This window comes from Ambystoma mexicanum, chromosome 5p, assembly GCF_040938575.1.
Source record: "Ambystoma mexicanum isolate Mex_15411 chromosome 5p, UKY_AmexF1_1, whole genome shotgun sequence".
NCBI lineage: Eukaryota > Metazoa > Chordata > Amphibia > Caudata > Ambystomatidae > Ambystoma > Ambystoma mexicanum.
In genome coordinates, this window is record NC_090930.1 from 127361880 (window position 1) to 127388707 (window position 26828).

The 26828-nt window shown below is 45.0% G+C and overlaps 1 protein-coding gene across 1 annotated transcript in view; it reads right to left on the reverse strand.

Annotated features, from left to right (window-relative positions):
- Positions 1 to 8200: 8200 nt before the first annotated feature.
- The window catches only part of OPHN1 (oligophrenin 1), a 733935-nt gene continuing 715307 nt past the window's right edge, over positions 8201 to 26828 (reverse strand). The window contains exons 22-24 of the mRNA XM_069612518.1: positions 25507 to 25557; positions 18710 to 18754; positions 8201 to 15398 (exon numbers count right to left, since the gene is read on the reverse strand). Of these exons, the coding sequence (XP_069468619.1) occupies positions 18718 to 18754; positions 25507 to 25557 (88 nt within the window). The 3' untranslated portion in view covers positions 8201 to 15398; positions 18710 to 18717. The remainder of the gene's footprint in view (positions 15399 to 18709; positions 18755 to 25506; positions 25558 to 26828) is intronic.

Below are 26828 nucleotides of genomic sequence, written 5' to 3' on the forward strand. Positions count from 1 at the left end.
GTCCCAATCTGTGGGAGCGGAGGGGAGGAGAGAGGGGAAGGAGGGATGGGTAGGTGTTCACCTGTGGACACTACTGACAGGATCCAGGGGTCCACGGACCTCGAGCACGAGCATTCGGAGTGCAGGGCCAGCAACACGTGGGCCCGGATTGGCGAGTCATGCCTTTTTTCCTTCTGAGGCAGGGGCTGAGGAGGGGGGCTGAATGAACCACTTATTCCCTGCCTTGTGCTGTTTGCGGCAGTGCTGGCTTGGAGACCGGTCCGGCTGTCTGGACCTCCGTTCCTGCATGCCTCGGAACCCGCTGAAGGCCCAAACCTTGTCGGAACACTAATGCCTCTGGCTCTAGGTCTTAGGCGTGCACTTTGTGAGGATCGATGAGGATTTTGCAGTCTGAGCTGTTTTTCTTTTGATCCAATTCCTCATCGGTGGTGGAATGAAAAAGGTTGCCACCTTCGAATGGAAAGTCCAATATGCGTTCCTGGATGTCCGTTTTGAACTTGGTAGCCCACAGCCAGGATGTTCTCTGCATGTTCATAGCTATGCAGATGGCGAGGCCTGAGGTGTCTATGTGGGCCACAGTGGACTCCATTATGTCTTGCGCCACAATCTTTGCTTCTGCCAGCCCCGCCTTGAAGCATGCTTGACTCACTACCAGAGGAAGTCGGCTATTTCCTGCCAACGCCTTTGGTTGACAGCAGCGAGCATAGCATTCGCATTGGACTGACGCAGGTGCAAAGACGTATTGGAATACATCTTCCTTCCATACGTCTTGAAGATCTTCTCCTCCTTACCTAGGAGTGACAAGGCTGAGCTAGCAGAAGACTGCAGATTGGAATAGAGTGAGGCCGTGGCAATCACTGAGGAGTGTGGCTGAGGGTGTGCCGACAGCAAGAGTGGATCCCCCTGCAATGGATTGTACTTGGCATCAATGCGCCTGTTGGTCGGCTGCGCTGAGTGGGGTTTAATCCATCCCTTCTTGGCCAGAGCCACCACGTCCATTTTCATCAGAATCCCTGTTCTAGCCGCGGGGGGTAAAGTAATAACATCCATCAGAAACCCTGCCCCAGGTTGTTCAACCTCGGGTTAAGGGAGCCCCAGGTATGTGGACACACCTGCGAGCCGTTCATGAAATGCCTTGTCGGACGAAGGTGTGTCCGGATCCTCCTCCTCATCGGTGTACACCAAAGTGTCCTGTTGGTCAGGTGAAGCTGGACGAGTACTGGGCGCCGAGGGCTGAGGTGTGCTGACCGGAGCCGGAGGCTGCATTGGAGGCTGATACGGTGCGGCCATGGCTGCGGGAAGGATAGGGGCCGTGGCCATGGGAACATGTATGGGCCACTGGGGCTGCACAGGGGCCCGATTCGCTGGAACCATCGGCAGAGCAGCCATGGGTGCCGGCGGTGGAGGTTGAGGCCTACCGCTGGTGGAGGTTGAGGCCTACCGCTGGTAGTGCTGCGTACAAGTACCCCGTCAGACATTTGTCCAGTAGAAGGGTGTAGCCCCTCGGGTGAAGACCCGGTAATAGAACCTTGTGGTTCCTCAGCAGCATCACAGGTAGGATCTCGCGACCCCTCGGCCTGGCGGCCGGTAGCTGAATCAGCCTCGGTACCTGTGTTGGTACTAGGACCTGACCGGTCCCTCCCCCTCTGGCGTTTCCTGGGAAAGGATTCACCCTTGTGGGTCTTAACTTGTGCCTGACTTAGTCCTTTAAGTCCTCTGGAGGCGACCTTCCGAAGATCTATCTCTACCGAGCTAACCTGTTCTTAAGAGTGCGCGGTGTAAGCGCGCCACATGCGGAACAACATTCCCAGCCATGATCAGGGCAAAGGCAGCCGAGGCAAAGAGTGTGGGGGTCGGATGTAGGGAAGAGTGTGGACACCTGCTGAAGCCAAATGACACGGACATGCGCCGGGGAGGAGCGTTGCGCCAGAGGACAGAGTAGCTGAATAAAAGACAAAAAGACAAAAGGACAAAGATAGTTTCTGGGGAACAGCGCGTGGAATTACAAGGCCGAAGCCTAACCCAGGAGCGCTGGTGAAAGCGGTCCGTTCCCGGCCACACAGAAAAGAGGACTGAGGAGTGGCACCAGTGGGCGGAGTCAGGGCAGCACGTGCTCCCAGGAAGGCACATCTAAATTTAAAGCTGAAGATTTGTTCTGGTGAAAAAGGTTCCGTCTCCCGTCCCTAGCGAGGGACGCCCAGACAGTATGGAGGAAAGGGGACGGGACGTAGGAGTACATTAAGGATGGCAAGGAGACAATGGGCCTCATTATAAGTGACCTGGTCCAGAAATAAAGGTGCCAGCAACACGTTACCGGCACCTTTCCAGACCGGGCCACTGCGAGTCTGCCGGTAGGGTCACTGAACTACCGGCAGACCTGACCTGAGAGTGCAGGCCCATACCGGCAGGTTTTTCACTGAAGCACCGGCATTTTCAACAACAGTGCCAGTGCTTTAGGGTTTCCACTCACATGGAGTCCTGTCGGACTACATGGGAATGGGAATTTACCGTACCGCCGCCATCTGTGAAATCCCAGTAACGGTAACATGAGGTTTCCAGCAACCTCATAATGAGGCCCAATGTGCCAGTCACTTCAGACAGGCAGCCACCACTGTTTCGCACAGATTTGCATGGTTGCGAAAGTCTGTTTTTTCACTATATGTACAGGCAAGATTGTTAAATCTGCCTTTTGATGGCGCCCATTTGTTTGCCAGCAAAGCTGATGAGAGCTTGAAAAGCTGCAGTCATCAAAGACGGCACTGAAATCACGGGGAGCAGCGATTCGGCAACAGCCGCGCAGACACTCTGCTCCTCTTGGTTGGAGAGGCCCGGTCCTTTCGATATTATTCATCAGTCAGAAGTCCCAGGGGTCTGGGTTCACAAAGGGGCCACAGGTGATTTACTCGTAGTGGACGAAGTTGAGGTGGTAAAACCACCCAACCTGCTGCAACCTCCTTGCCTTCAACTGCCACCACAGCTACACCAAAACCTGGCCTTGGTCCACCGGACCGTGGTGGTGGGCAGGCTGACTCAACATTTGGAAGAATGACAAGCATTACTTCCGATTCGTGGGCCTTGTAAATGTTAGTGTTACTGCCAGTGTTACTGCCTCCCTTTCTTAAAAAGACCTCCTGATTGTCCACCAGGGAGACACTCCCTCAAGGTTCCAGATCCGCTCCTTCTGCAGCAGATCTCCATCCTGCTGAAGAAAGGTGCTATAGAGCCACTTCCTGTGGTGCAGAGGAACCGGGGGTGGTACTCCCCTTATTTTTTGATGCTCAAGAATGACAGAGGATTAAGAGCCATCTTGGACTTGAGATGCTTCAACAAGTTCCTCAGGAAGGACAAGTTCAAGATGGTCACTCTTTCTCAGATCCTCCAGGCCCGCCACCTCCAGTATTGGATGGTATCATTGGTCCTTTAGGATGCTTACTTTTTTATGTGCCAATCCATCACAAGCACAGGAAGTACCTGAGGTTTGCCATTGGCAGTTCTCATTTTCAGTCCCGGGTTCCGCCATTCAGGCTCACCTTCGCCCCAAGGGTTTTCACCGAGGTTAATGATGGTAGTGGCGGCAAATCTGAGGTGAGGAGATTCCCATCTACCCCTACCTGGATGATTGGCTGATCAGGGCCTCACCCCCCTGCCGAACAGGTCCAGGAACATCTCAGCATCACTTGCCATGCTCTCCACGGACTGAGCTTCTACCTCAATTTCAAGAAGTCCCATATGATACCTTTTCAAAAGCTTCAGTTCATTGGAGCTGTCCTTGATGCTTCCTCAGGAAAAGCCTTGCCACCCGAGTTGAGGGTTAAACACATTTGACAGGGGGTTATGAGGTTTCAAAATGTCCAGCGTCTGTCGGTCTTTGATTTTCTGATGTTGCTCAGCGAATGACATCCTGCACTTTTCTGGTGCCAGAGACCCGGTTTAGAATGAGGTTTCTTCAATGGGCCCTCACGTCCCAGTGGTCCCAGTTGCTGGAAGAATGACAGACCTTCTTCAGGTCCCGAACAGGGTCACACAGGATCTCCTGTGGTGGGCCTGAAAGGCAAACCATTTTGGTAACCATGGTTGGAGATAATGGTAGTTACGGACAATCAACAGTCATTGGTCTCCATTGGAGTCCAAACTACACATAAACCTTTTAGAGCTGTGGGCAATCAGACTAGCGGTGAAGGCCTTTCTGCCTTCTGTATGAGGAAAAAAAGTCCTGATAATGACGGACAACACAGTGGCCATGCATTACCTCAACAAAAGTGGAGGTGTAGTGTCATTGCCACTTTGCAGAGAGGAAATGTAGCTCTGCTATTGGGCACTGCAAGAAGGAATCTCTCTGTCAGCTGCTGACCTATCCTGAGAGAAGAACACAGCGGTGGACGCTCTGAGCAGGCAGAGCACTGTCTTCCATGAGTGGGAGCAATCTCAGGAAGTCCTTCAGGAGATCTTCACCCATTGGGGAACCCCTCAAGTGGATCGGTTTGTGTCCAGTGTCAACAGGAAGTGCAACTTTTAAACACTTATGCATAGGCGCATTATAAATGCCTTATCATAACCTGTTCTGCTCCAGGGCATTTTCTCAGAGAGAAGCTCTAGGAGACACGTTTGTAGTGGACTGGGGCTTTCCACTTCTGTATGTGTTTCCTCCAGTCCCAGACATTCCTCACATCATCAGGAGGTTGAGCAAGTCTGAGAAATCCATGATCCTCATTACTCCGGATTGAGTCAGGAGGACCTTCTGGAAATGTCCATCTGCCCTCCAAATTGCCTTTTCCAAAGAGAGGGCCTGCTCACGCAAGAGATATTGCATTCTTCACCCAGAGATCAGGACTCTGAACCTCCATACCTGGTTTCTTAAAGGTTGAGGTACAAACATTGGGATCTCCCAGAGATGTAATGGGGGTGCTGCTTTAGGCTAGAAGACCATCAACAAAGTCTCTATACCGCCGCCGTTGGAACAGGTGTTGCAGCTGGTGCAGAGCCAAGAATGGTGACCCCTTTTCCTGTGGAGCTCTCTTTTTTGCTACATTTAGCCCATCAGCGGCTGCAGGTTGCGAATGCAAGGGGTTACCTGGCAGCGCTATCGATCACCCGAACAGTGATCATATTATAAGATTCCTATTGTGATCCAATTTTGAAGAGATTTACTAACGTTTTCCCTCCTGTTTCGTTCATGGTTCTTGGCTAGGATCTGAACCATGTACTAAAATTTCTCATGGGTGCTGCATTTGAGCCCCTTCATTCATGTCCCTTAAGGATGTTAACCCTCAAGACAATCTTCTTAGCCATTATCTTCGGCTCGGAGAGTTAGTGAGTGACAAGCTCTGTCTTGTAATCCTCCTTTTACAACCTTTTACAAGGAGAAGGTTGTGTTGAGGGAATGCCCTTCATTTCTTCTGAAGCTCGTTTCAGAATTTCGTCTGGTGAAAAGATAATGCTTCCTACCTTTTACCCACCACTGTACCCCTGCAAAGAGGAGTAGAGGCCTCATTGTCTTGATCCTAGGAGGGCCTTAAAGGTCTACATCAAAAGAATGGCGAAACTTAGGCAAGACGGCCAACTGTTTGTGGGATATGCATGTCACAAGTTGGGTTTAGCTGAAACCAAGCAAACCTTATCACGCTGGACCATCCTTTGCATTCCTGAATGCTACAATTTAGCGGGTAAGGATGTTCCTGTGGGTTTACTTTCAGGCAAGGTCAGGAACCGTTTGCGGAAGCTGCTGAACCCTGTAGACACACAAAGAAGTGACACACTCAACTAGTTTTTTTTAAAACATCAGAATCCAGAACACCCCTCAGGGTAAGTGGATAAAAAAAGTCAGATTTCAAACTTCTATTTTCATGTAAATATGCAGGGGGAGGAGGGAACAAAGACATGCTTGGTTAGTTCATACACCCACTCTCTACCTTACCTCTTTCCACTGTTTACTATTAGCTTGACCTCACTGTACATGAAATTTCATCTTTTGAAGCTTACAGGAATTACAGCCCATCAAATTAAGTAGATATACCTCATGAACTGATATTCAAAGGAAACGAAATTGAACTGTACTTCATAACTGTTTGTTTTGCTTCTCCAGAAGAGCTACATTCCAAAGCCTAAAAATCAGTTTCATACACTTTTAAATCTGCTTCTTTCCTTCAGGTCTTACCCTCTGGTCTCTTTCGATTACTCAATGCTTGTGCATTGAGATAAACTGTTATTTGGCCGCAACACTTGTCCAATGTTCAGCACCTGTCACTGGGCTACCCGCGCCAAAGGAATTTAGTCAAAAGTTCTCCTGAAGGCCAAGAAGTCATTGTGCTCTCCGTGCTAGACTGACAATGATTTCTTTCACAGCGCTGCCCGCGCTTGGCTTAGCTAACACCTCTCCCACTCCAAGACAGCTGGGAGAGAGGACTTGTGTACACCAAAGGACCAGAAAAAAACCACACGCGATCGGAAGGCCTGAAGCCTCCTGGTCTCCCTGACGATCGAGCGGAGCACACGATCCACTAAGGTCCTTCCTCCAACTGTCTGTGCTGATAGGAAAGAGCGAAAAATAACTGACGCTTGAGCCTTGCGACGTGGAAACAGTAATACAAACGTGGAAAGAAGTTTATCGTGTCTCCAAACAAGTAATATACACTTATAAAAACTTAAATCAATTAGTTTGAATAAACTGTTTCACAAGTGTTCAGTAGGAAAAGATTAGAAAACAAAAATGTACCTTTCTCCTGTAATCACAGCTGCACTACTTGTTCAATAATTATATTTGCTTGGGCTGTAGAGGTCCTCCAGTAGAGACCGTCTTCAAAGTTCTGATTTAAAAAGAAAAAAACTAGGCTCAGTAAACAGGAGCTCCAGAAAACTGACCTTCACAGCTGGGCTGATGACAATGAAAGGCAGTTGAGAATGTTCACCAGCTGACCAAGAACCTTCCGCTGACCAATCAAGACACAATGTCATGACCTCCATCTTGGCCAGGGAAGGATCCAACACTCTGAATAACAAGAGTTAAGGCCCAACCAACAACACTCCCAAGAATAAAATAAAATAAATGAATCAGTGAAGGATTACAGGAACGTGACAGTTTACAAGCACGCTAGATCAGAGGTTTGGCTACTTCATTGGCTCTGCAAAGAGGGGTTCCAGTGCAGGACATTTGTAGTGCTGCTATTTGGTCCTCTCTTCATACCTTCACAAAACATTACTGCCTGGACTCTGCATCAGGCGAGGTTTGGGAAAGCTGTTTGGCACAGCATCAATAAGAACGGTGTGTGTATGTGATTGACATCTTCAACCCACAATTCACACACCTCTTGAAATCAGTTTTTGGAGTCGACATCATATGGAACAACCGCTGACATGAAGTCAAAGAACCGTCCGAAGTGTACTGTGAAGCGGGAAAAATTGAACTGAACCAAAGGGCACAGATCATGCTACGCATATAGTTTGTGATGTCATGATCGAGAGCGGACGGAGGCTGTCGAGGGGCATCGATTTGACAATGCACTGTGCCCTCTGCTGATAAAAAAAGGTCCAAAGCACCTGACCCTGGATGGAATATATCAGAGTTGCAGAATACGTGGGAGGACACCATCCATTTGACATATCTATTTGCACAGCAGTCTGGTACCACCCACTTGGGCAGTCCAGCACTGAAATATTAGGCAATCATCCTCTGAACAAGAGTACCAACAGCAATGTGGTTGTAGACCACACCTCCCACCCTCGCCGCCATCCTCCTTCCTCCCCCACCGAGTGGGCACCTTCCCAGAGAACAGGTTATTTGGCTGTGTTCATTCCTAGTAAACGGTCTCCGGGACATTTTTTTATTTAGATCTCTGTAATGTCTTCTTATGTTCATGTTCCTGGTTGAAACACATTGCCCTCTGCAATAAATAGAATAATAAACACGTTATGGGAGGCCTTCATCAAACACTGATCCCAGGCTGTGGCACAGACTGACATACTACTGTGTGGGACAGGCTCTGATAAAATGTCCTTCCTTGCCATCTGACTTACAAAAGGATTAACAGAATCCAATATTGCCTTGTCTTTCGATTGGTTCTCTGTGTATGCTGAATGTATGTCACATGACAGCGTAAAACCAATCACAGTGCTTAAACTCCTCCTTAACATATTTGAGCCTACATGGATGCTTTGAATGAAGTAAAGCTTCGTGCAATGACAATAAAGGCAATGACACCTGAAAAACAGTTCACTTTGCAATGTTCTGGTTTATATTTAATGGTTTCGGCAAAACCTTTTCAGAAACGTACATCAAATAAAAGACGTTTTACTTTACATGACAATAAAACAAAGTCATTTTACGGGCTATATACAATACATTAAAAAGATGCCTTAAAATTCCAAATAGAAGTGGTAAATAAAATATATACCGGGCGGCTGCCACAGCTGTTACCACTCCTAGAAGAAGACTGGCTCATCCACAATAGTGAATTTTAATTGTAATGTTATTTACAGTTTTAGGTAATAAAACATTGGAATAAATACATAAGGAAACGTAAGACAGCTCGTGCCCCAGATCGGTCCTTAAAAGCGCACAATACTGGCCAGCTCTGCTCGTAAACATGCACTGGCAGATTCACAAAATGAAGAGCAACACTTGCACGGGATGCGCAAATTACATAAAAATAAAATGCGCCGGATTCACAAAAAGGAAGCAGAAGCCCACCTTGCAGTGCCATGAACCTTGCAAGGAGTGTGTATGGGGTTGATCTGTTATGTAGCTGTGAGGCCGAATCAGTAAGGCTCATTGAAACATGAGAAAGCAGAACTTCCATTTCCTTTTGCGGGTTTTATTCATGTGCAAATTACGCATCTTTACTGGGTGCAAGAGTCTCTTCCTTTTTGTGAATCAGGTCGAATATCACGGCTATTTCCTGGGCTACCAAGTGGCAATGAGCGATTTAAATGCTCTATGTGGCAAATGACAGTCCATTAACTGGCGGCCAGTGACGTGAGCGGGAGGAACACAAACTCGTGCAATTTAGTGGCGGGGCACCGGGCAGGCCTTTGGAAACTATCCTTCATATGGAGTCAGGAGCAGATGCACAGGCTGGGATTCAGACAGCACACACAAGACATAAAACACAAAAGAGACCAACAACTTTACAGGGAGGTCCCTATCCAACACTGGCACATACCCAATCACTGCAGCTGGATACAAAGTGTGTCTGAACTAAGGATTGCAACCTGGCTGCTGCTCCAAAATGGCCTACAACAAGCTTCTATTTGCAGAATAAATTTAAAATGTGTATAAATTCAGTGGATGTCGCAAGACCATAGATGAGCCAGGAGACGCACCCACACTCAGCATCCAAATACCCTGCAGGATTCTGGTACGTTTGTGTTCTGTGCCACAATCCCTTGTAACGGAAGGCTCAAATTATGGCGCCCAGCGCCACCGCATATCGATATTCCGGAAAAGACAACCGGTCTTCATACACCTTTGGGATTTTCCATTAAACTTGCACCAACCTACCCACAAAGTGTTTAAAGAGGTGTAAGAGGCAGACAACACAAGTCGGCTACGGCGGCATGCAGAAGGAATGTGATCAAATGTCTGGGATTACCACAGTACAGTCCGACCAAGTCTATATATTGTACCAAGACTTTCGCTTGTATGATTCTTGGTCCCAAAATAATGTTCCAGCCCAAAAAATACAAACACTGTAAAATACATAAACATTGTCTACCTATGAGGACCAGCAGGATATGTCCATGCCTTCTCCAATGGCATCCCGATGACACCATCGCCCATCAAGACAATACAACGTGTTGCGAGTCTTACAGCATTGGTTTGTTGAAAACTGTACTAAAGTCTCTTGTTTTGGAAAAATATCAGCTAGGGGCAAGAACAATGCAGCTCTTGCTCAAGAGAAATACTGGATTCCCATGGTTGTACTTTGGGGCTGCAAGTGCCATGCTGTTGAGCCCGCTGGAAAGGAGAGGGTTTACGTGGATCGCAGGAGCTACTGGGATACGTAGAGGCATATTGACCACCTGACCCCCCACAGACCCCACCTACACCATTCAGCGATACTTGTTATAATCGTTTCATTGACACGTTCACACATGGCCTTCACAAGTAATGGTTGGGTAGGTCTTTTGGCAGAATGTGGAGGTGGATAAAATATGTCCTTGTATCCTGTATTTTCTCTTTCCATTTTAAAGTGTTCTCCCCCTATTCATAATCTTAAGATTAAATGCCTCAATAAACCATGTTATAACATTTAAAGAAACTATTAGAAAACAATGTTCTACCATCGTTTGCATGAAAGGTTCCAATTCTCACTGAGACATCATAGTCCAAAATGGCTGCCAAAAGAAATTGCCCTGGTGACCTCTACCTTGTGGGCATTGCTCTAGCAATAGAGCGTAGACAAAGGTCCACCATGTCCTAGATAAAGCACTTCTCATAAAGGGCAAGAGAAACAGAATAAGAGATGGAGCCTCTTCTAACAATGGCCTTTCATTGGTCAAGGTCTCCCCAGTTACCAGCGCTGACACAGGATCCAGTACATCTGGTTAACCCCACTGTTGTTCTTGTGGAACATGTAATGCTACGCCAGGATGGCAGATTGAAGAACTATAAGAGGCCTGCATGCAGAAAGATGTCCTGAAGGCACCTCAGATGCCACCTTGGCACGTTATATGTCCTACATTATGTTTATTTACAAGGTGTGAATGCAAGTGTGATTGAGGACTGCTTGCAGGTTACAACAACTGTGAATGGTGGAGGAGGCCGGTGAATGTTAACGGAGAATGCTTGAAATGGAATAAGCAAACCTGTGTTGGAAAGTAAAAGTACAATAGGCACAGGGCATTAGTGAGGAATGTGTCTGGAGGAGGCCACGGTCAGACGTCTGGCTCCGGTGCCTAATACAGTACATTGGCACTGGAGGTGCAGTGTGAGTGACGGCTTTGTGCCAGGCAAAAGTGGAGTGTGGCAATATAAAGCAACAAAAGTTAAGAAGGTAATGAGGTTCTGAAATGTAATTATAGAAGTTGTGTAGGATGAGTGTCTGCGGAGCGTAGGTATGTATGTCGCGTGTCCTGCCAGAGGGTGTAGAAGACAATTAAAGTATGCAGATTATATATGTTTTACAGCGTCTGAAGAAGGGCTTAGCCAGGAGTAGGACTGTAAATAGTATATGTAAAGAGGGGCGATCAAGAAGTGTACATAAGCTAAGTGTTGGAAGTGTTAGGTGAGTCGATAAGGAGTGTATCTGGATGTAGATGGGAGGAGGGTGAGAGGGAACCATATCTGGTAGGTAAGCTTAAACGGTGGAAGTAGTTGGTATCTTCAGGAACGACTTTAAATACTTATATAAGGGATGTAAACAAAAAAGGATGTGTCCGAGTACTGCTTCTGGAAGGTAAGCATAATGGCGGGTAGGACATGGCTTCCCTGAGGGCACACAAAGAAGTCAATGGGGACTGCCTATGGAAGGCAAACATAAAAGAAAGCAGTTCTGAGGGCCTCTGCATGGACAATGTTAGAAAAGTAAGCAAAGAGTAGCAGAGGATAGTTTTTGAAAGAGGTGTGAGTGAGGGGGGGACTGATAACCAGAAGTGTCAAAAGACACTTTTTGGGAATTAGCAAAGGAGACTCCCCTTCCCCCCCGCCCCCAACATGGTATTGAAGGAAGGGGATGAAGACTGTATGAGGGGTGCATTTGTGTGTAGAAGATACATGTAAGTGATGTAAGCTCAGTGTGTACCAATACAATATTTATACAAGCATTTTGACTAAGATGTTTATCCCAAGAAAAAAAATGCAAGTGGTGTGACAAAGCAAAATAAAGAAAAGACTTGTAGAGGACATGTCATCCCAATACATCGCTTTTAAGATGCTTTGGGGCTAAAGCAGTGGGTGTATAGAGAGCTAGAAGAGTTGAGGCATGACGTTTTTGCTCTGAAGGTGAAGTGGTTTATCTTGGAGCAGAGTTTTAGACCTGCAGGCATGAAGCATACTTTGAAAATGCGTTAGTGAGGCCCAGTCGGAAGCAATACATGTAAGCAGTGTGCATTTGGTGTGACTTCTTAGACTATAGATGCTGAATGAATGATGAATGAAAAAAAAAGCCAACCAACGAAGATAAAAGTTAGCAATGTCCAAGGACGGCGAACAAGGTGTAAACGTAGACTCCACATGTAAGTGGCAGGTCAATGTAAGTGGAGTGCACAGATACATGCAGAATAAAAGCAAACCGTGTGTGGGGGATTTTCCATAACAGGAAAAGTGAAATCAGCAGAGGTGTGTATATATTTAGACAACAAACGTAAGATTTGCGAGAGAAGTGTGCATTTTAACCAAATAAGAGTGACTGACGTAACTGTCTATGCAGAAGAAAAACGTTAGTAGGGACTGAGCGGTGCACAGAAGGAAGCGTGCATGGGGGAAGAGTCAATAGAAGGGTCATGCGTGAAATGCAGATCTCCACAACATAAAAGTGGAAGGCATAAGCGAGCTGTGTATTTGTAGAAGACAGAAGTAAGGTATGGGTTATAATCTGCTAAAAAGAAATGAAAGTAGTGTAGTCATAATGCGTGTCGTATATAAAGAAGTGGTGTTAATTTCAACATTATTAACAAACGTAGTGGGAGTGAGATGGTTTTGTTCAAAGAAGAGAACTGTTAGTGGTGTAACTGTCAGTAGTGTAAGTGGTGGAAGTAAACACCTAATAAGTGACGTGTGAAGCTTTATGATTTAAGTAGTGAGTGGCATGCTTGCAGGCAAAGAAGATACAATGTGAGAGCCTGCGCATGCACCGGAACTAATTTGAAGTGTAAGTCTGGTACACGACCAAAGGCCATACAAGCAAGCATTGTGAGTGGAGTGCAGATCTCTGCACACAAAGTAACCTGTGTGATGTCTGGTATGCGTCCAAAGGCCATAAAAGCAAATATCGTGAGTGATGTGCAGATCTCTGCACACAAAGTAAACCATGTGATAAGTCTGGTACACGTTCAAAGGCCATAAAAGCAAGTATCGTGAGTGAAGTGCAGATCTCTCCACACAAAGTAAATTGTGTGATAAGTCTGGTACGCGTCCAAAGGCCATAAAAAAAGTATCGTGAGTGAAGTTCAGATCTCTGCACACAAAGTAAACCGCGTGATAAGTCTGGTACACGTTCAAAGGCCATAAAAGCAAATATCGTGAGTGATGTGCAGATCTCTGCACACAAAGTAAACCATGTGATAAGTCTGGTACACGTTCAAAGGCCATAAAAGCAAGTATCGTGAGTGAAGTGCAGATCTCTCCACACAAAGTAAATTGTGTGATAAGTCTGGTACGCGTCCAAAGGCCATAAAAAAAGTATCGTGAGTGAAGTTCAGATCTCTGCACACAAAGTAAACCGCGTGATAAGTCTGGTACACGTTCAAAGGCCATAAAAGCAAATATCGTGAGTGATGTGCAGATCTCTGCACACAAAGTAAACCATGTGATAAGTCTGGTACACGTTCAAAGGCCATAAAAGCAAGTATCGTGAGTGAAGTGCAGATCTCTCCACACAAAGTAAATTGTGTGATAAGTCTGGTACGCGTCCAAAGGCCATAAAAAAAGTATCGTGAGTGAAGTTCAGATCTCTGCACACAAAGTAAACCGCGTGATAAGTCTGGTACGCGTCCAAAGGCCATAAAAGCAAGTATAGTAAGTGAAGTTCAGATCTCTGCACACAAAGTAAACCGTGTGATAAAGTAAACCGCGTGATAAGTCTGGTACGCGTCCAAAGACCGTAAAAGCAAGTATCATGAGTGAAGTGCAGATCTCTTCACACAAAGTAAACTGTGTGATAAAGTAAACCGTGTGATGAGCATCCGTAGAATGAAAATGTATGCAGAAGTTGAAATGTATATAGATACAAAATTTACCTTGAATGAGTGAAGTGGGCTTCTGAAGAAGGTGTGACTTACCTACAGAAGTAAGAAATGAAAGTGTGAGGTGCATGTCTGTATACAGAAGAAAGATATGAAAGTGTGAGGTGCATGTCTGTATAAGAGAAGCTAAAGGGCAGAGAGGGAAATGTGTACTGAAAGATTTGTCAGCTGTGTACCTGCACAAAATAAATGTAAGACGACAAGTATGTGCCGAAGACAAATGACTTGCGTGAGTGAGGTGTATATATTTAAGGGTAATGCGTGACAGTCTATTCCCTGTATGTTTAGAAGGTGCTGTAAATAAAGGTTATAAGTTAATTGTGCCTGAAGCAAAAGTGAGCTGTGTATTTGTGGAAGCTAGAAGAGGAGAATGTGTAAAAGGTGCATTTTAGTAGTGTGAGTACCAGCCATTATCTAGGTAATAGTGTAAATGGACAAATTACTGCCAATCAAGTATGAATACGTACATTACAGATGTATGTAGTGTGGTGATTAAAGGTGCATGTACAGAGTGTGCGTGTTAGTGCGGTACTGCTCTTTGAAGAAGCATGGCAAATGTACTTTAATGCACATGATGAAAAATGTCTTTAGAGTGGTAGGTGGGAATAATACAAATATAAATTATAGAAGTAACCGTTTTCTAGCAAGAACAGGAACATCATTTAAGCACTGTGAATGAGGCAGGCTCTTGAAGTGAAATGTCTGAAGTGAGCATAAGGTCAGTTGTACAGGCCCCAGCCTCAGTGGGGAGTTAATGTCAAATGTAAATGTACATTTCCTACTTTTCCACCAAAAGCTTTCACTTTTTATCATCCTTGGTACACTGAAACATGCAGCAATGGCTCCCAAGGTGTGCATCAAATGCAATGCAAATGGCAAAAGTGCAACAAATTCTACTGCGCCTAGCTGGTCCATGGACCACATCAGGACAGCAGATCGTGTTTGGGAGACAACTCTGCCGGGTGCTACCAGAGGAGCTCCTACCCACTGGCTGTTCGCCATCAGAACCTCTGGCCTTCATGCAGACACACACCAGCCAGTGGCTGCCCCTTTCGAATTCTGCAATAGCCAAGATAAAACCACAAACAAAATGGGTGTGGTGTTCGGTTCCAATCCACAGGGCTCTGGAGTGAGCAGACCGGGCCCAGGCACGGAGCATCCATCTTTTTGACAATCCTAGCTCATCCTTTGGAGAAGAAAGTAATGTCATATGTGTTAAAGGGCACGCAAAAGCTAGTTTAGCACTTTCTGTCTGCACTCCTTTCGTCGGCAAACAAAATGGCCACCACCAAGGGGGTCAAATGGTGGATGCCAAACGTTTCCCACGAAGTTAAAAGGAATAACTGGCTTTCTCCCCACAACGCCTTCACAGTTTTTTCATTCAGACTGAATGATGGGGACCAGAAGGAGGCATCAAGCGTAAACAAAGGCCCTCTGGAACAATCCATTTAAGAAGTAGGTAATCTCTCCTGGAGCCCGCCAGGAAGCAGTTACTTCAAAACCTGAAAAGGGGGAAAAAACGATATTTAACATATATTTCCTTTGTTTGACCGTATTATATTGAGAGGTACACGTTCAATAAAATAGATCATAAAACATTCAACCTCTGATTTGTAATCTATCCCCCATCAACCTGGCTGTTCCCACCATCAGTAGCAGAATGTAATGTAAGTGTTCTTCCATCATCAGCGGCCTCGCTGCTACTGGCTATGTAAGAAAAAAGGGACAGGGCCATTAGTGGGACAGTGGGAGAGGCAGATGCCAAACATGTGTTGTCGGTGGGTGCAGCTCGGATGAGCTCTTTTTTCTGGGAGTATGGGATCCATAGGGAATAGGCCAAGAGCTGATACATTGTGGTGGTTCAGTCTCCCACAAAGCTCGAATTCTTATCATACAATCCAAAACGTACCCCCCCCCCCCAACCCAGCACACACCCAACAAAATTGGTGTGGAAAGGAAAGCAGTCTATGTAGAGCTGGTAAAGGGAGAGTGGAAAACGTCTGGGAGACAAAAAAAACGTACAGGAGCTCATGTTGGTCAAAAGTGTAATTTGGCTTTGGGGAAACATTAGGTGTGGCAAGCAGAGCTCGCAATTACAATTGAACCCAGACAGGGTTCAATTTCAATTGCGAACACTGTTTACCATGCAAGCATGGTAAGTAGTGTTCAACAGGGTTTTATTATAATTGTAAACGCTGCCTGCCATTTTAGCATGTCAGGCAGCGTTTACTATAGATCCCTACTGGGGTCCGCCTGACCCCACAGGGATCTTCAGCATTTGCATAAAAATCCATTCTGGAGCATTTGTATGGCGGAATGGTAGCAAGGCGTGGAAACTTTGCTGTGAGTAGAAGTTTTCTTATTGAGTGTCGATCAGGACCCTCCTCAGACCATGTGTTGTGCCCGACATTATCTGAAGGATAAAAGGCAGGGCCCTTTGGGATATGGTCTCCAGTGATATCTTTGATAGTGGAGCTCACTCCATGCCAAAAGACCTGTATCATAGGGCATTATTTCATATCTTACTTATATCATTAGATTGCTAGGCAAGAAAACCTAACATGTCTGTTCTGTCATGTGTCCTCCAAAAGCCACCCTTCATCAGATGATTGGGGGAACTGCTTGGTATGAAAGAGCCACCTGCTCCCAATTTTCTGTTTTTCCCTGCTGGTTTTCCAACGTTAAAAGACGCAATTTACAAAACCATATACATCATCTAAAACAGCGAGGCACTAGCTGGTCTCCCGGGAAAACAAGGCTCCATGCAAGTTACAGGGAGTCGCATTAGAAAGACTGAACAGATCCTTAATTTGATCAGTGGTTACTCACAATGCACAGTGTGGTCCCTTCATGGGCCAGACCTCTTCTTGCTTCACGTACACACAGGAAATAATTTACTTTCTGAAAGCCAGGAGAGCTCAAGTTTGCAGCCACGCTCAGTTTGTTGGGCATTTTCAGCCTCAAATGCCTTGAGTGGGTCAGGCAAAAGCGGACTGAGCACCAGCCCATAAGCGCCCTTCTAATCAAACTCTGTCGCCCATCCCTTCAGGGCCATGCAACATAGTAGGGTGGTGGTGCCTGCGATACTCTGTGAGCGTCTCCTGGGCAAGGTTTGCTGGCTTGATCTACGGATAAGCCAAAAATGCCACACTTGGTGGTTTAAGCCCCATGAGACTTATTAATTGACTGGAAGGCAAGCCCATGCCTGGTGTGAGAACTGTATGTGAACTCACAACTCTAGTGCCCAATGGAAGATTGGCCAATGGAGAATAAAACCTTAGGCTACCTCCACAGATATCCCAATAAGTGCTCCTGTGAGATGCCTGGAACCAAAATCTGGATTTTCACAATTCCAACCGTCCTAACAAGAGAGATATCATTGCCACTGAAATCTGGCCAGTTGTTTTTTCTAATCAGTGATTTACATAGAGTTAAATTCTTTGTTTGAACTGTTTTGTGTTATATTTTGTATTTTAATTTTATTTTTGTTGTACAAATCGAGGTATTCACGGAATGAGCACATATTTGGGTTAATCTTAATGATCATAATTGTTTCTCAATATAAATTATACAAAGGACCATTATACCAGATAGTAACCTCCCAATGTCTGAACTAAAATTAATTGCACAAACCTTTCAGTGACACATTGGCGAAACACAAGTATGAAACGGAGGACAAGCATCCGGATGTATCAAGATACAGGAACAGAGTAGGGACGATAAGGTGATTTGCCTACGACTGCACAATTTGATCAGGTGATGATTTGATATGATTGGCTATTTATAACACGCTTAATATAGGGTGACCAGACGTCCCGGTTTTCCCGGGACAGTCCGGGAAAAATCACCCTCCATCCCAGGGTCCTGGGAGTTTTTAGATTTTATTAACGCTGTCTGGGATTTGGCGGGACCCGATTTCGAAATCCCGAAATCGGGTCCCGGTGCAACGCTGCCTGCGCGAATGGGGGCATGAAATGCTTTTCACGCCCCCATTTCCTCTCTCTTCCCCTCCCAGGCGCTCTCCTCCAATGAGAGGAGTGTGCCTGTGAGCACACCCCCTCCCCGCCCCTGCAACAGGCTAGCAACATAGAAGTGGGACTTAAGTTTTATTTGTATTTACTTTAGTCCAACTTCTATATCTATGACCTGTCCCGTTTTTTATTTCTTTATCTGGTCAACCTAGCTTAATACCCAGAGGTTTCTAAGTGCGGACCCGGGGATCGAACTTGTGTTGCTCCACATCGTCTTGCTTCCAAGGCGAGCACGTTGCCCCTGAGCTATCCTCCTGAGGCCTGTATTAGAAAGAGAGGCTCTAGATTTCACTGTAGATATTTAGCTGTGTGGCTGTATCTCTTCCCTGAACTCGCCTTTCCCCATGCCACATAAGAGTGTTTCAAATGCCCCGTTGCATTAAAATGCATCTTTCTTTGTCAAAACAAACATGGGACATCTCCAGGTAGTCCCTTCTCAGACACCAATTAGCATTGCTTTATTTGTGGGGGTGTTTGCCAGGGCTCGGCCCTGGCACTTATTTCTGAGCCCCGTCAATTATTGCCTCAGACTCAGATTGATTATGAAGTAATGACAACCAGAGCAGCCATCAACCCCAATGAGCAAGTGAGAGATGTAATTTAATGTGTCGACACCGTGGGGAGCAGCTGTGGGTGTTGGCAGCAATGGTGGGGATCTGCCCACCCGCAATGTCACAAACGTGCTATATTATATTTGAGCCCTTGCACTTCTTTTCTTACAAATTAAGCACTGACATTAGCATCTTGAAGTAAAGTAATAAACTCAGGGACCAGGACCGTACCTTGCGATTCAGCTTTCTTCGGACAAAGGCCGAACTTGTGGGGAGCTGCAAAAAAGAAACATAACAGTAAACGCATGCCTTTTTTTATCGTCATGTAGAAGATGCACACGAAATAGTGACTTTCATCACCATGAGCAAAATAGCAAACTTAATAGCTTCCTGCTAACCAAATACCAGACAATAAACTGGAAAACTAATCAGTTGAAGACTTTGAGATACTTTATATTTGGACTAGTATCGCGAATTGTATTGGCCAAGCGCGGAGTGAGAGTGGTTTTTCACTTTATATTAATAGATTCTTAGAAACATCTTAGCTCCACCTTTAATAATGTTTTGTAATAATGAAATACACCCAATGCATCATGATGCTCTGAATAAGCCTGGAGAACAGCGCCTCTTCAGCCCATAAGTCGAACCTTTTCTAGACAGTCCGCTATTCCCTACATCTGTTCTCTGGACCTCCCACACAAGATATGGACACTGCAGAGGTTCTTTAAGAAAGTGCTGATCATTTCTTTATCCCATGCATTCATGATTATTATGGTCAGAGGCAATGCGATTAAAATCTGTTGTACCTGACTGAAAAGAGCCCCATTCGAAGCCGGACCCTCTGCACGGGATCGGCCTAGCGGCACTCCTCGCTGTCTAGGGATGCTATGTTTTCTCAAGCTGGGCCACACAATGCTCTAGACTTTAACACAGGCTTGCTGCAGGGTCTAACACATGTACAGACCTCAACGGGTTACCCCTTCTCTCAAAAATGTACATATTTGTATCCAGGCCCCCTGCTGGAAGTCTCTTCCACAATATCTTTGAGCTGCTACTGATGAACCAACCTTCAGACATGTTCCAAAGGTATTTCACTTCATCACCATCTTCAACGACTCCTTGAACGAAGCAGCCTACAATTCAGTTGGCAAACTCTGTTCAACACTGATACCATGCACAAGAAAACAAGATCAAATATCCACTCCTAACACATTTACCAACCAATCCAACACCCTCAATCACAGTCTACACTGCATCAGGGTATTCCTCAAAACAGCATAGACTATGGCACCTACTACAGAGAACCTAACAGAATAAGTAGCCATCTACGACGACAATCCCACGGGAACTGTAATGTGACCTAAGAGAAATACGTTACTTATCTGTAACAGTAGTTTGGCTGCATTCATTTCTATTTCTAAGTAAGGCGCTACTCCCATTATTGTTTCAAAGTTTCATGGTTCCTTGACTTCAACGATAGATACACATGCCTTGCATATCCTGCCATCTAGTGGTTGGGGAAAATGCTTCTTTTCTTCTAAATGTGTTTGCAGATCACACACAAGTTTAGCACCCTCTGTCTGGCCTGGTTTAACAACCACTCTCTCTTCAATGGGTAAACCATGTGCAAGATTCTGGATTGGCAACTAGCTCTGATCTGCTGTGTTCATCATTCGACATTTGCCTTTAAAAAATTATTATAATAATGTGACCATTGTAAGAAGGTTAACCAAACTAGGATATGTTCTCATGGCTAATCATCTCAAAAAATGACACAAAAAAGTAAATAGATTGTTTCAGGGCTCATGCATCATTCATGGAAAGCAGTCCTGACAATGTTTATGTGATCGAAGGCCTATTCTCCAACGGTGTAAATAAGAGAAATGTTCTCTGTGTATCTGCTAAGCAGGAAAACCCTCCATCAACTAAGGTACATTTTACTGTCCCATTTGGAATAAAGAATGCACATAATAATTCACTCCTCCTTTATTTATCATTAAACAGACGGATAGTGATCTTATTACCACTTCAGGTCTGGTTCATTCATGGCTTTCACGTTCCAGGTTTATGCTTTAATCCTAGTCTTTGGGGCACACTTCAGTGTGGGTATCTTGCAACTTGGACGCTCTCTCCATGCCATCTTTTAGCAAATAAACAAATGTATATTCAGCACTCTGAATGTGTTTGAATGATATTTAGGTATTTCCACTCTTTGTAGCGCAGAAAAAAGGAATTGAAGAAGGGGCAGCTGCGGGGTGCATTTAAAGGCCCCAAACAGAAGTCCCTTTCACATGAATAGCAAGATTTTAAGCACTGAAACATAAACGGCCTGGCCTTTGTTTTTGTTTTTCAAGTACAATTAAAGAGCCATGTGTGTAAGGAAGGCATGGCATCAAAGTAAGACAGACACAAGTGATCACAGTTCAAGGGTGTTTATTAAACTGTAAAGTGGGTGAGATAAACGCCTAATTGAAACCTAAATCTAAGATGGGAGCAAGCTACGACCATCAAATAATAATAATACAGTCCAAGTGGAGTCTAGTCAAATAAAAAGGGCCTATACTAAAAATCCTATTGCCAATCCTTACCGCTATGCTACAAAAGAGTGTGAGATAATGTTACAAAATAATAAATCAGGATGTTATGGCAGGAGTCTCTTTCCCCCATGTTTTTAGCACAAGACAAGGCAGGACTCTTGAGCACAGCACACTCCTGGGCTTCTCTGGCACAAGCTTACAGTTCCTTTTCTCAGTGTTAGGGCCTTCTGTGCCCAAGTCTCTTCTCTCTTGCTTCAGAGGGCCTGATACGCCAAAACAACAAAACCAAAGTTCCTTCGGTTAACCTTTAAGTCAGGTGATTACCCTTCACCCTTGGATCCCACTCAGCCGGGCTCTGATCCTTCTCTCAGACGTCAGCCTCCCTCAGTTGGCCTCAGAACAACCAGAGCGCTTGTCAATTCAAATAGACTTCCCAAGAGCGTTCTCGTCTCGCTTGGCCACTCTAACATACAGCAAACATGGACTTCATACAATCACAGGACACATAGCATTGCCCTCAGCCGGGCGCAAATGCCAGTTTCACAATAACAAAACATCTGCCATGTGTTAAGGACTTTCGATTGTACTAGGGATTTGGATCGACCCTTCTTTGACCACCTTAACACCTTAAACCAGCCTTCCATCCGGCCTCTTGGTACTTGTAGTTTCTTTACTCACAATGTTGAATACAGTCTCTTTGTTCAGTAGAGAGGTACCAGCTAGAAACCTTCGACTGAGTGCCCACCTGGCACCAGACCACTCTGTCTGGTACCGAGTTTGTTCACAAAATACCTCCTGTCTATCTTCTTAATGTTGCCACTGCAACCTTGAGCCTAACACAGTCCGGTCTACTATCAGTTCCTTCCAACTCACCGGCTGTGCTGAACTTGTTGGCAGTTCCTTTGTCGCTGGAATCAAGGACGATACCACGATGGCAACCACGTCTCCCCACCCCGGCTATCTGTGAGGGAGGGTGCCATGTATAACCTACATCCGTCAAACCATTTGCCAGCTGCAATTCCTGGTCCTATGTTGCTTTCATCAGAGGCTTTGCGTGTCTGGATTGAAAAGGGCATGGGCAACTCCCTCCTTGACGTCCTTTCAGGACTCGCCGCCTTTCTCCTCTGTTTGAACTGCCATTCTGGAATGGCTGCTTCCTCGTACATTCGGCCTTGCTCGGAGTGTGCTTTTGTGCTCTGCCTTTTATCCCTATGGGGAAGGCAAAGGGTAGTCAGGTGTCAGTAATTGCCTGACTTTGCCGGACCCTTGTGTTGGTACATCTCAGGTAAACAGCTCAGGTATTGGTCTGTTGTCATTCATGCTGTGAGAAAATGTTTGTGTTGGAAAAGGGGTGGGTGGTGTTTGTACGTATCCTGCTAGGTAGGATGGGGAAAAGGTGTCACAAGGAAGGGGATACCACATCTCAACCTTTGGTGTCCCACTTCCACTCCCAGAGTTATCCTCCTGCACTGGTCCATCCCCAGGAACTGGATCCAATAGCGATGGCCGTGTCCTGGCCACCTGGATAACAGCTCCCCGTTGACTAGCGGGAGAGACACTTTCAGGCTTCTCACAGTTGAAAGGGGCCTACCTGTCACTACCAATGGATAAGCAGAATTTTAATTTACAAAAAAGGAGCAATCAAAGATCCCTTCACATGGAAAACAGGATTTTTAAACATTGACCAAAAAAAGGGTTGCACAGGTGTGTGCAAATAAAAGCAGTTTTAAAAGTGAGAAAGTATCACTGCTCCCAGAAAAATGTCAGGAAAACAAAACAGGATACGAGGTTTGACAAAAAGCAATGTATATTATTTTTCACCTACAAAACTCCAGTGACATTTGAAGACCCACTTTGTCTTCATGAAAAAATGTCAGCCCAAGTCAGACACTTTTGCTGGCTGTGGGCAAAACTTGACAAGGAAATATCCCACTCCCAGCCTGGATGTCACATCCCCCATCTAATGACTAACCGCAATAAAGTGTCCTGCTAAATGTGTCAAAATTCAGTGTTCTCCAGACCTGCTGGCTCTGAAAGCAATGACTACCAGAAAAGTTCCTCTTGGCTGAAGCGTGACTAATATATGTGAAAATGGGGGCACCCACTTCAATGAGCAAGCTTCCAACACAAAGGAGACTGATAAAAAAAAAAAACTCTGGGTACAGGCTGACCCAGTGTAAACAAATGGCCGGAGGCAGGAGGAGGGCCATTTGTCTCACATGAAGATTCACAATTAATTTAAAAGGACTAATATCATTTAGACCTTTTTCTCAGACATCATAAGGAGGATGGATTTCAGCTATGTACCATTAGTTATGTATTTTCCAGGTGATTTGGGGGATATAAAATGTATCTACCTGCGACTCAGGGAACTGTAATGGCCAGTTAAAATAGGTGCCTGGCTGATCTGAACATGATCCAAATGTGAGAGTTGGCGACCAGGTGGAAAATTAAATGAGGAATATGCTTAATAACTTACATATTCATAACTGTTGTGCTTTCTAAAAGGTGCCACATGGCTGTGCTACATGGTACAGACTTGGTGGTCAGCTTATCTAATTCTACATGATTAGCGGAGTCAGAAAATATATTTATTATGGCAGTTGCTAGTAAAATTAAGAAGTTGTGATACATAACTAGTTTTTGTCACAAAGTTGAAAGGGGAACAAATGGATATTACAAGTGGGAATTGCCATATGTTGCTCCAGACCCCGAAACCAATCCTGACTTCGAGGCTGGGTTTGGGAGGAGAGAGAAGGGTAACTGTCCAATCCTAGTGGCAGGAATTATTGCAGGGTACTTCCTCAAGATTGTAAAATTGCTAGTGTTTTCACTGCTATATAAGGGGGACTGCGCTAGGACAGGATAAAGACAGAAAAAAAACACAGAGACACAAGTACAGAGAGAGAAGAGACAGACCATCAGGAAGGCTGCTGAAACTTACCATCTGACCGCTATAAGGAGACACCAAAGGAGATTGCTGAGAGTGCATCTGGGTGGAGCTGTCTATTTCTAGGAAGGCATCAAAGCTGACTGGGTCCTATGGTGAAGAGCGGGCGGCCATCTTTGAGAGTGGAGTGACCAGAGCCCTGCCCTATCTTTCCAGAGTATCCTGAGATGCAGCTGGCTTTCCTGAACTGTAAACAGAGGCTTTCTATGTAAGTAGAGCAGAGCCCTGGGAAACCAAAAGGTGAGGGAGTCTGCTTGCCTTGAATCCTTTCCCTTTATAGTGGGTGGGGGGGCAAAACCGTGTAGATCCTTAGCCTATTTAACTAAATATATTAATTAATTCCCCATTTGGCAGAACACTACGGGGTGAATTTTGTTCAAATTTAAAATTAACAAAGCTCACTTACCAGTGTGTGCTGAAAACTATAGCCTATACAATAATTGGGTAATCCTCATTGTCCAGCTGAGCCAGACTTCTTTAAGGAAGAGGGGTGTCTTTGTTCTTCAATGAATGCAACCTTTTTATCCAGCTTCCCCAACACAGGACTTTCAGTAAGGGGGTCTGAAATCCAAAATTCCCCACATCATTCCAATTTTTCTGTCTGACTGCCCATCATAGACCAAAGCAATGGGGGGTGGGACTGAAAAAGAAACCGCTAAATCACCCTGTGTTTATTTTAAACCAAAAGTGTGGGCGAAATCATAATTGCCATATGTATTGGTACCAATCTTGAAATCCAACTGCTAGCCATTCAAGCCTGCAGGAAAATTAAAATCACCCAGCTCAACATGAGAATTACTTTTGTTATTGATTGGTGTAATTTATTTTGTAAAGTGAAATTTGTAGCAAGTGAAGAATTGTGATTGTGTTCTTTTCAATTCACTTTTGTGATTTATTTATGCTGAGAGAAGTGGATTGTGTTGTGCCACCGATAAAGTGGTGTTTGACATTTTCGTGCTAAATCCTATTTCTTTTATTTAAATAAATACCAATATATATCCTGTACACGGCCTGGTTCTTGGCTCATTGTTAGCTCAGCGGAGAGGAATCTAAGGTGCATGATATGTGTCTGAGATAGGGCTAAAGAAAAGAATCTGTTAAACAGTTTGTTGCATAACCACTTGAGTGGGGAGGGAACTCCCCGTGTTGAGGGTGGCTTCTCAATAAACCATTACACAGCTTAAGTTACCACGAGAACTACCTAAATTGCCATAACAACTAATTTCAATTGTTTTTGAAGATGTTTTCAACCTCTTGGAACTTGGCTCATTGTGACCCAAGGTGCCCTGTGCACAAATATGTGTAAGTACATATTGCCAGCAGCTGCATGCTTTTGAGAAATTAGCCTTGGGTTATCAGTCTTTGGTCTCCTCTTGTCTTTAGTGGTGGGTTATGCAGAAAGCATAAGGATTTCATAGGGCAAAGATCACTTCAGGGCAGAAATGGAAGTGCTCTGTGTCAAATGACACAGATGTACCAAAGTCCATACTGTATCCATATTGTCAACCATTGGTATCGTCATTAACATTTGAAACTCTTACCTTCCCTGTGGGCGTGATGCTTTTTCAAAGAACTTGGTCCGGGAAGCCACTCTGCAAAAAGACATGGGAGACAATTTCAGAAATCCGAAGTAGGAACATGAATCTATTATTGACCATTAAGGACAGGTGCACAAAGCCAAGATGTTAAACCTCCAACTTAACTGAACAAAAGCCCTTAGCCCTTTGATGGTGGCAAGAAAGCCATTGAAAAATCCAAACTTGGGTGTGATTACTGACTTTTAGGCCACCAAGTATGTTGCTACTCAATGGCTGTCTCATTGGAGATCTCAGACATAAAAATAAAAGCGTATTTATTTTGCATGTATGGACCTCTTCCCCTCACCTGCAATGGCATAATTTAGTGAATTATGCCAAAGGAACACTAATGGCTGGTAGCCCTCTGCTAGTGTGCAGGAGAGTTAGCAGTCATACATTTGCTTGGTTATATTGTGGTGAGGAAACTCCTTATATCATGCACATTTTCACGGGATTCGTTTTTTTCCTAGCACAGGTAGGTTTTGTTTTTACTAACTTGTTGCTAGAGCCTTCCAATGGGTTGAAAAATACTGTTGTATCACAAACGCTGCAAGCATAACGAATAAGCTCTGTTTTTCACTGAACATCCTAATTTAAAATGATTTTAACTATCATAAACAAAACATTACATGCCTTGTTTATGATGGATTCGTCATTCCTTTCACAGATTTTTCAGCTTTGATATTCTATGTCCAGCACCACCCTTCTTCGGAAAACTTTTCAGCCACGAGCACGGCTCTGTTTCAAGTATGCCTCATGCCATTGCACAAACACACACACACACATGCCCAACGTGACATCGGGCCAGTGTAGGGGCTCCATGACCTCAGTTTGGCCTTAATCCCTAGCACTCAGCAGCCAAGGAACAACAGAACAGATGAGGTGTACGAGCTACCCGTCAAGAGGGGCAGGTTGGGAGGGTGATGAGGAATCTGTGGGCGGGGGAGTAATACAGAAGAAAGAACATTCCTCCAGGCAAGTCATTTGTTCTTCTAATTGATTCCTTCCACCCACATTTTCCTCATTTTGGTCTCCCATAACAGTACAGAAACCTTGAGGGAGGAGATCGAGGAAACCACCACCTACACCAAAACTTTCAGGAGTACCAATCAGCCAATGTAAGCATCCTGTCCAGATAAAGAATCCGGGCGGTAATGGTTAGCAAACATGTGCAGCCATTTGACAGATGTTCAAAGCAGGGACCCATCCCTCTTCAGGGCAGAGGAAGCAGCAAGGTGTCTGTTGAATGAGTCTTACATCCAGCATATTCTTCCCGCAAATCGTAA